Below are 11,125 nucleotides of genomic sequence, written 5' to 3' on the forward strand. Positions count from 1 at the left end.
TATTGTGGTGCATTTATAACCTCATTTCATGGTCCAAGCATTACAATTTCAATTATTATGGCTTGTCATGTCAATACAAGCTGGAAAAACACTTTATGAACATGATTTTAAATGTTCCCAATGTCACATGAAAGGTGGGTAGTAGTTGCAACATAAATATGATCTGTTTGAAAATATGCATATGCGTGCGTGTTTAGAGGCTAGTATCTGTTTAATCTACTTTTATGATCTCGTTTTATTTTTTTGGTATAGCCATTGTAGAGGTAATCGATAATGCATTTGATGAGGTAGGTTCCTTTCTATTATCATTTCAATGACTATAGTTTTTCTTCAAATATGCATATGTTATCAGTGAGGTTACCTTATCCACATTCCAGTTGTAGGAAAAAAAAATAAAGAAAAGGATCATTCAATATAAAAGTCATCACACGTTGTGAATATGGTCATATTATTGTAAAATTAAAACCATGTATGTGGACCTTGAAGAGTACATATAATAATATGCAAATACTTGAAAATCACTTTAAATAACTTTCATATAATCTGCGGAAGCTACAAAAACTACTTCCCCCCCTAAGCTACAATCCCTACTTCCCCTGTCTGTTATGTATTGCCAAAGGCAATCATCAAGAGTCAGAAGGTGGAGGAGGTGGAAAAGCACTCCCATACTCTGAAAAATCCGCTCTCATAGTAGCAATCTCAGCAATAAGCCCATCTAAAAGCTGTCCATGAGCTGCTTAAGTCATCATAAAGGTCTCCATCATAGCACGAAGAGAGGAAGGAGGAGAGCCTGTATGCGCTGTAGCAACAGTGTCAACATCTACCTCATCATCACCATTCTAGGCAATAACAACTGTGGGATCCCCATGCATGTCCTCATCTGGACCATCTCCAGTAGTAGACCGTACTCGTGGTCTCTTGGATGAACCAACACTGGGGTCGACAAACTTCTTTTGGGCACTTCGCTGTTTCAAAACTTTGGCTCCTATGGGGGCTAGGATGTGGACCAACTTTTGGGAATGAAAGTTCTCTAATCCTAAGTATTTGAGGACCCTATGGATGAAGACTGGAAAGAACAGACCATGCCTCTTATACTTGCTCCTACGCACCTCTACAATGGTTTCAATAAAAAGGGAAGGAAAACAAATGGAACTATCGATGAAGAGGGCGTAAAGAAAGAAACACCTGTCTATAGGGATTGTATGGACATGAGAGATAGGGAAGATGTTGTGACAAGCTATCCTAAAGAAGATATAATTAAGCTCATTTAACTCACTTGAGCTAATACTTGGGTCAGAACCTCAAGTGACTGATCTTCCACAAAGAACATCCATAACATCATTAATACGAGGAGACTCAGAGTATGGATAAGTAGGTCTACAAACACAAGGTACATCAAGAGCATTGGATACTACATCCCTAGTTATTGTAAATGTTACACCACGTATCCACAATGTCAAGTAATGACCGTTGCGAACATCGTCATGCACCGAGAGATTCGAATAGAATTCTCTAATCAAGTCAGTTGAAGGGGGTTGTATGTTTGTACACAAAGACAGCCAATGCCTAGATTGTAGATTCTCACAGACAAAAGGATGCAATTCATGTAGATTGATTTGCCTTTCTCCCCAAATACGCCTATCCTTAATCAAGTTTTCAAAGGTTTGCTCAGTTATGTGCGTGAGGAACCTTAATCGATCAAACACCACTTCAAGTTTGGATGCAACTTTGGATTTTCCCCTCAGAGCCATAACTAACTGGTGGTCAGCAGTGGAAACACGATCAGCTAACAAAAAAACAGAACCAACAACCGCATTATGAAGAGATAAACACAACACCCACACTCTAATCCTACTGTGCAAGATGCATAGACACGCATAATAAAAATAAAAATAAAAATATTTCTCCCCGTATTTTAAAAAGTATTCACAATCTGTTGCACCCACAATCATACACAAGGGTCCATTAACCATTTCTAACATTGGCACCTACAATCATGAAATCCCCAAATTGCCAAGCATGCATTATCAGCTCTAGATTTTTAGTTTTCAACAAAATTGAATGTACTTATCGCAACTACAGAGTAGTACACAAGCAACCAACATTCATACTACCTAACCCATTAAGCATTTCAGAGCCAAACACCCAATTTCATCATAATCTAGATAGACAATGAAGTTTGAAATTCATAACAAAAATTGGAGAATAACGCACCACCATGTGCAATTTTAAATACGATAACGGTTAAAAGAGTCTTACTGTATAAAATCTTCGAAGAATTTGTGCAGGAAAACTTCGATTCCAACCAGATGTGTCAAGAGCAATCGAAAAGAGAGAGAACCCGTTTCTATAGATTCTACAAAAATGGTGAACTTATATCCCAATGGGTTAAGAGTTTTCACATAACTCGATTATTGTACAATCGAGTTACTTAGTAACTTGATTACTTAGGCATCGAATTATGCCTTGTTTCCCCAACACGTCCAGCCCACAATTTTGGACTGGTCCAGGTGCAATCCAGGAGGAATCCAAGTGGCCAGAACTGTGTTGTGAATGACTCGATTATTAAGAAATCGAGTCATGCCTGTTCCCCCAACACGTCCAGCCCACAATTTTAGACTAATCCAGGTGCAATCCAAGAGGAATCCAAGTGGCCAGAACTGTGTTGTGAATAACTCGATTATTAAGAAATCGAGTTATGCATGTTTCCCCAACACGTCCAACCCGCAATTTTGGACTGATCCAGACGCAATTCGGGAGGAATCCAAGTGGCCAGGACTGTGTTGTGAATAACTCGATTATTAAGAAATCGAGTTATGCATGTTTCCCTAACACGTCCAGCCCACAATTTTGGACTGATCCAAGTGCAATCCAGGAGGAATCTAAGTGGCCAAAACTATGTTGTGAATAACTCGATTATTAAGAAATCGAGTTACATGCAAAACAACTCAACGTAACTCGATAATACACAAATTGAGTTATGTGCACTATGGTCAACATCCAGTCCTGATATTTTTTGACTGATCCAGACGCAGTCCAGGAGGAATCCAACTGCCTAGAATGATCTTACACATAACTCGATTATAATTAAAAAAATAAAAAAAATTGAGTTATGTGTAGTGTAACTCGATATATATTAAATCGAGTTATTTGGGAATGCATTTTCTGCATTAACTGAGAACTCATGCAACTGTTCACACCCATACTAATTTGACCTGTTTATTCATCATAAAAGTGGACTTGTTCACAACCATACTATAAACAACAACTCAATAGGTTTTATACTGAACGAAGGCTTCCATAATCAAATCGTCCATACAATTCCAACTACATCCATAAACAAATCATTCCCTCATTTCCAATACGCGAGGACTGAAAATCATCCATACAATCTACAAAGTAAGTAAAGAGCCATTATACATTTAAATCCATTGAACCAAGTTGTTCACAATGTACAACCATTTACATATAAATGATGTCTTATCATAGTTTACAAAAAGAGATTTGAGTTCAAGTATCGCCACAAAAGCTGTCTCCTTGCCACGAATCCCATATCCGCACAAGTACTAAGAAAAATACATCAATGAAAGTTATGACCCTCTTGGCAACACAACCCACACTTAAAAACGATCCATAAACTTCATCCATCATGGTTGTGCTTAGCAAAAACTGCTATAAGGTGTGAACAGGGGATCTTGTTTGCTTCCCACTTCCCACACGTGCACATCATGTTAGTGAGAGAAACCCTATGGGTGTGAGCTCCCCCGCCAGTAGCCAATAAAGACTGTGTCTCCACTGCATATAAGCCATGTTGTGCGCTCATCCTTCTAACCATATGGAGCTTTGCCTTCTCTTGATTTGCCTCGAACTTGTCATACGCATATTTGCACCACTGTTGCCCCTCTTCCAACTGCTTTAGGGTTTGTTTCGACGATCGTCAAAGTACGAGTTCACCTTGTAAAATGTGAACTTCACTATTGCAATTATGGGCAAGCTACGTGCACCCTTTAGTACCCCATTGAAGCACTCTGACAGGTTGGTTATCATTGCCCCATATCGGTGCCCATGGTCATGTGCAAGTGTCTACTTTTCTTGAGGTACAGCCTTAAGATAGTCACACGCATCCAGATTGACATTCTTGATGCAATCCATTGTGTTTTCAAACTTCCTAACTTGATTCGCAGTTGCTACCTTCCACACCAAGTTCTTCAACGCTACACTATTAAAGTTAGTGTTAAAATTGCTTACTAAATGGCAGAGGCAATACCGGTGATGGGTTAAAGGCGGTTGCAAGTAGCCCCTAGTGGTGTCATCGAAGCATGATTGTATCCCACGATGCTTGTCGGAGATTATACACAAATTGTTCCAATCTGTAACATAGGTCAACAAGCATGCAAAGAACCATCCCCATGTCTCTGTGCTCTCGCTTTCAACAATGGCAAATGCAAATGGATAAACCTCGTTGTTACCATCTGTTGCCATTGCTATCAACAGCTTTCCTTTGTACTTGCCATAGAGGTGCGTTGCATCTATGCTTATCACTGGCTTGCAATGCCTGAACCCTCTAATACACGGACCAAAAGCCCAAAACGTGGAGTTGAATATACAAGTCCCCAAGACACGGGGGTCGCACTTTAACAAAGTTGCAGTGTCCACATCTGCATCAAATAATGCCGTTAGAAACTGTGGCAATTCCGTGTACGACTCATCAAAATCCCTATAAATACTCACAATTGCCTTCTGTTTTGCTTCCCAAACCTTGTACATACTAACTTCATGCGCATGCTTCGAATGCAGCATACTATGTAAGTCCTTTACGAATCTTGCAATGTCCTCCTGTATATAGTGCCCAAGTGCAACGAAAATGAACCTTGAATCCATCATCCGTCCATCGGTCGCTACCTGGAAGGATGTGCAACTGTGGGGACCCTTACATTTACTGATCACCCACATCTCGTGCTTTTTGTTGAAGCTAGCTCGAATTGACCATGGACATGCATCACGTACGCACCGCACTACTAGCCTGTTGGTGTCAAACTTGATGACCTTGTATTGCTTATTATGCTCCATAGAGTAGAAGGTCAACACATACTGAACGGAAGCTTTATTCTTGAATAGCATTCCCTTCTCTGATGAATCACCTTTATGCCAACTTATAAGCTATCCTGTACCCAATGCAGGTGATGGGTCATTAACATTGTCCCATGTGTTTGATGTGAACCATTCTAGGATTGGAACTGTATTAGGGAAAGCCTCCTCATTCTGTTTGACCCGTAGCTCATCTAAGACCTCCGGATTGTCCACCGGTCCATCATTATCAATGAACTCTTCGTACACATCTCAACTGGGATCAAGATCAAGTCTTCCATCCATATAGGCTTGGACATGTTCATATGCGGGACTAGACCCTCCCACATTATGTGTCTGGGTAGCGCCCAACACTTCAGCTTCTTCGGTGTTGTCCAAATCATCAACTGCACTGCATGGTTGAGTGTTGTAGGGCAATGGTGTGGCATCGGCAAAGGAAGGATGCATGTCAAGCGGAGATGAGTGTGGCTCTTCCTCCCCACTGCCATGCTGCAAACTTGCACCAGCATGGAACCCAACAGCCTCGACTGTTACATACAAGTCAGATGTTATGAATTGGGGGGTCTGCTTAATCACTGTCCACATCATGTCCACGTCAGCATCGTAACCCAATAGATTTGAGTTGTAGAAAGCCGGAGTAGTGACAAGTAGCTGGGGGGGCATGGTACACGATGGATATCTTATGTGACTCCCTGTCCAACCATAGAGCTTCCATTTTCTTCTGGTGCATTTTTCTCAAGTGTGTTTCGCATTTCAACTCAATGAACTTCTTCACTAACTCGCCTTTATAGGACAACCCATGCAAGTCATGGAAATACTGCTCCCCATCGCAGTAAACTTAGAAATAATGACGACCCATGGCAGACCTAGATAAAAGGACAATTAATTATGGTTATCATGCAAAAGATAGGGGTTATGTTAACGCAACAGTAATTAATCTTTACGCACTTAAACGTACAATAAAACTTTTATAGACGCACTATATTGATATCCTAAGTATTCTTAACAAACTTGTTCAGACGAACAGGAGGAATCCTCTCAAGCTTTCTTGTTCAGAACCCACACACTAAAGCTTTTCAAAACCGAAAGACCCAGAAAATTTAAACCCATGATTGCTTGTTACATCATTGTTGATAGCTATGGATGAATGCATATATCATCATCATAGGAAATCACATGTATGTTTGTTTATATATATGTTCACGGAATTCTATACATACATTACTATATCTATATCTATATCTATATATATATGTATGTATGTATGTATGTATGTATACAGTGTCACTATCTCACACACACACACACACACACACACACATATATAGGATTTTGCGAATGTGTACCCTAAGGGCATATAATAATTAATCAATTTTGGAAAAAATTGAAAAATTATTGATAATTTTTTCAATTCCCGACGTCATGTTTCCAAAAATTGATGGCTCAATGTGTGCCCTAAAGGCACACATTATATATAAACACACCTATACCTATATATATATATATATATACAGTGGCGGAGCCAGGAATTTGGGTTAGGGGGGCAAGATTAAAACACAAAATTGAAAGAAAAAATTAATCTGAAAAATATTAATCCATATTAATAACAAAGTAAATAACCAACTATATGCTAATAAAATTCTCATGCACAATCTAACATAAAATGCAAACTTTAATTTATTTTTTCACACCTAGTTTAATTTTCTCAATTGCTCTCGATGATTTTTCATATTTTGAAACCGCTACATGATTTCTTCACACTCAATAGTCTTGAATATATCTTTATCAATATATGTGACTAAGCAATCATTTATCCATTGAACTCCTATTCGATTGTGTAATCAATTTTTAGTTATGTTCATTATTGAAAACTTTTTTTCAAAAGTACCTACTGCAACTTGTAATATCAATGCTAAGGTCACTAACATTTAAAACAATGGATATAAAACATTATTTTTCATTTCTACCATTATTTTAATATAAGAGTTGTTGGAGTCTAGGTCTATTTATGTGAGAGCATTAGCATTAGCGGTGCTAAAAAACTAAAAAGTCATATTACTATTTTTAGCACCATCAATACTAAAAAGCTTGTTGCAATGGTGGAGAAAAAGCCAAAAAAATTGGTTGTTGAGCTACAGTGCATAGATAAAGATGTCTGTGCACTGTAGCTAAGATAGTAAAAAAAAATATATATATATATATATATATATATACAATATTTTATTAAACGTTATATTATTTTATTGTATTGAATGCTAAAATAAAGTCATTGATATTGAGTGATTTGTAAAGTGATGTGGTAAAATAGATAAAATAGTTTTTTGTGGTACCAAATTGTGAAATTTTTGGCACCACAAATATTGATGCTCTAAGAGAAGCTGCGGTGCGAATTGAAAAAAAAAAGGAAGAGAAAAGTTATTTGTCCTTTTGTGGTGTACAATATGCTAATATTATACTATTACTATAGAAATTTTTGGAAGTTAGGGGGGGCACTTGCCCCCGCTGGACCCCCCCTCCCTCCGCCCCTATATATATATATATATATACACACACACACAGTATCAAAATCATAGTAAGAAGCTAATCAAAACCCACACACTAAAGTGTCAATCCAAGTATAATCACAGTTTTTCCAAAAGTCAAGATATACCTATCAGGGGAGATGTGCCACAACAAAGAAGAAAGGGACCATAGCTGTAGCACGCTTGGTGAAGATGAAATAGTGAGGAGGAAAATGCCAACACACGAACCAGTAGGAATCCTCTCAAACTTTCTTTTTTAGAACCCACGCATTGTGAAGCTTTTCAGAACTGAAAGAGCCAAACATGTGCATGGGTTCCTATATGTGGAGTAACTAAAAATCATAACTCGATTTCCACGTAGTCGAGTTACTAAAAACTCGACTGTTAGCTGGCCAAGTTACATTTACAGGGCGCTTATTGATGTGATGGCAATTCAGAAACTCGACAATTTAAGAATTGAGTTACCATCATAACTCAATTGTTAAGAATTTGAATTATTCCTGGTGTCCAAGGGATCTTGTTGTACATAACTCGACTTCTTAAATATCGAGTTCATCTTCCCAGTTTTTCTATAACAACCCAAACCTATTTCACTAGGAAGAAAGTATGCATCTGCAAATCATCCTGCAAAGACATCCTAGCAGTGCGTGTTTGTAGAGCGAGATGGGACGTACCTACGTTGTGTTTAACAGTTGTGTTCCAGGAATATATGACAGTTGGCTAGATGCAAGCAGACAAGTTCATAAGTTCCCAAATGCCAATCACAAATCACATAAAGATCGAAGGGAAGCAGAAGCTACATACATGTAGTATTTGCATCGTAATGGTATGGACTTGCAGGGTGGTGCGTCCACATTGTGGGCAACTCTGAACATGTCAACCTCGACTTCACCGAGCACTTGTCCAAGCAAAGGAACCAACTACGGCAATGGAGACATTAGGAACACCTTGTTGAGGTATCAATTGTAAGTTGCCATTGAGGAGCGTGACCACACAAGGAGGATTGCAACCTTGAGTGCAAACATGTTGAATGAAGTGGTGGCCCATGTTTTGGGGGATGATGAAGTCGATGCATTGATGAGATAACGTAAGGGTAAATGAATGCAAAAATATGACTTCTTGTTGTGGTATTTAGTAAGATATGTATATATGCCAACTAGTTTCGCGTGTGTGGTTTAACTAGAAGTGTCATCATTTTCCAGCTATTTGACTGGCAGATATGTATATATGGCAAGTAACCTTATTATTTTTGTTTCAGCACTACTTTGGTCTTATTCGGTCCATCCTGTCTACTTTTGACTTATTCGGTCCACTTTGATCCTAATCGGTCCAGTAGGTTCTATTCGCTCCATTTTATCCTATTTAGTCAGCTTTGGTTTATGAGATCTATTTGGTTCACTTCAATCCATTATTGTGTAGTTACATAATACAAAAATATAGATTTGCGTTAGGCACAGTATGACGCCCTGGGAGCTTTGGACCAATACTAAATTAGTAATATTTTGGTATGGTAAGAGGATATTAACATCAATCACATTTATGACTTGTAAAAATAAAATAAAAATGCGGAACACGGAGAGCATAATGTGAGAGACTAACTAGATGACTATCACTAATGAGTCAACACTTGTACTTGAAGTCATATTGCATAATCTGAGAGAGAGAGAGAGAGAGAGAGAGAGAGAGTTATTTTGCATTTATATATATATATATATATATATATATATATATATAAAGTTTATTGAAGTTATTTGAGTAACATGATTACACGGGAAAGGACAAAATTTTCTCAATAGTCACTTTCAAAATTGAAGTTATTTGTATACCTATAGAAGGGTTCAAAATTGATAAATATTTGCAATGACAAAGTTGATCATCCCTCTTTATTTCCTGAGCAAAGACTACTATAAAAAGTCTTAGACTCTTTTTTTGTTGTAAATAATTCAGCAGTGTGAAACTCACTAAAGAAAATGGCATATTGATGAGAATCAACAAGCATTCAAGGATCCATTGCATGTTCTTGTTGGGCCCATTACAAGAGCAAGATCCAAGAAGATCAAAGAAGCACTTAATGGGCTGATTCAAGAGATTTGGGTTGATTCTAACGCATGACATTCCAAGCTTGGCCCAAAGGAAGCTGAAAACGTAATAAATTTAATTCAAGCTATTTAGGGCTGATCTGGCTTAATTGCGAGTGATTTATGGCTTGAATTAATGGCTGATTGACTTTCCAGCTCTATATCAGTTAAGGCAGATTTTTTCCTATTTTGGATCTGCTAATTTCAGACCAAATCAACTTTTATTTAGGGTTTTATTATTTAGTACGTTTTTTAGGTATTTTCCTTGTTTTTAGGTGCAATTAATGTTTTTTAGGTCAAATTTGATTCCTGATATGGTAAGGTATCAATTAGGAGTTATTTTAGAATATATTTTCTTGTCTATCAAGTTTTATGGAGCCCTTAAATAGGCTCTGAAGTCTGTAAACGTTTTTCAGAATATTATTGAATAAAAATCAGAAAATGTGAGGCTTTGCTCTCTTTTGGTTCTTCAAGAACTGTGAACTTATCAAGGATTCTTCCTTGTGGCGTTCAAACTTTATACCTTTGGTTCGTGATTCTTTATAATCATTGGGTCAAGGTCAACTTATACATTTGGTTCGCGTTTTGATTATAAACGTTGGGTCAAAGTTTCTATCATAAATCTGATTTTTAGCTTTCCTGGGTTAAATATTCCAATATTTTTGTTGGGTTTCAAAGCATGTCGATTGAGGTTCGCATCATTTGGTATCAGAGCACAGGTTCTAAAATCAGTTTTCTATCCCTTTATCTTTTGTTTCCTGTTATCATCCTATCCTGTTTCTTTTGTGTTCTTCATTCATCGTTCTTATTTTTTTGTTTTTGTTGAAGTGCACTAGGTTAAAATCGTGCACCTAGTTCCAAAAAAAAAATTTTAAAAAAAAAAAAATTTGTTTGGAGTTTCAGTTCTCTCAAACCAAAATATTGTTTTCTTTTGTCTTCTTCCTTTGATTTGGTATTTCTGTCATATTTTCTTGCCATTGGTATTTGTTTTAACACTACAAGTTGAATTTCTTGATCAAGTTTATTAGTTCATTGCAGAACTTAAAAGGCGAAGCTACGAGTGGAAAAAGGCAAGAGAGTGTGAGACTAATATCGGGAAAAAACCAATTTAAGAGTGAAACACGAGTGGGAGTGACATAATTTGAGTGCAAACACGTGAGGGAGTGTTGTGAGGAATTATTTCTAACAATTCTTTGTTGTTTCAAAAGTATGTCTTTCAGGTGTGAAACATCAAATAGGGAAGGAGGGGAGGATTCGTCCATCATTTTGCAGGCTATGCAACGACAATTTGAACGCATGAACGTCGTGTTTAATGAGATTCGGGATCGGATAGATAGGCAAGACACTGTTATTACTACTTTGCGTGAGGAGCGTCGTCAAAGAGGCCCTAATGCAAGAAGGCAAGAAAGGCGTTCTCACATGAATGATTCTGATGAC

At 37.6% G+C, this 11,125-nt stretch overlaps 1 protein-coding gene across 1 annotated transcript; it reads right to left on the minus strand.

Annotated features, from left to right (window-relative positions):
* Positions 1-4,083: 4,083 nt before the first annotated feature.
* Positions 4,084-5,070, minus strand: LOC142605850 (uncharacterized). The gene has a single exon (XM_075777277.1). The coding sequence runs from the start codon at positions 5,068-5,070 to the stop codon at positions 4,084-4,086; it is 987 nt and encodes a 328-aa protein (XP_075633392.1).
* Between the last annotated feature and the right edge of the window lie 6,055 nt (positions 5,071-11,125).

Source organism: Castanea sativa, chromosome 8 (genome assembly GCF_040712315.1).
Source record: "Castanea sativa cultivar Marrone di Chiusa Pesio chromosome 8, ASM4071231v1".
Classification (NCBI taxonomy): Eukaryota; Viridiplantae; Streptophyta; class Magnoliopsida; order Fagales; family Fagaceae; genus Castanea; species Castanea sativa.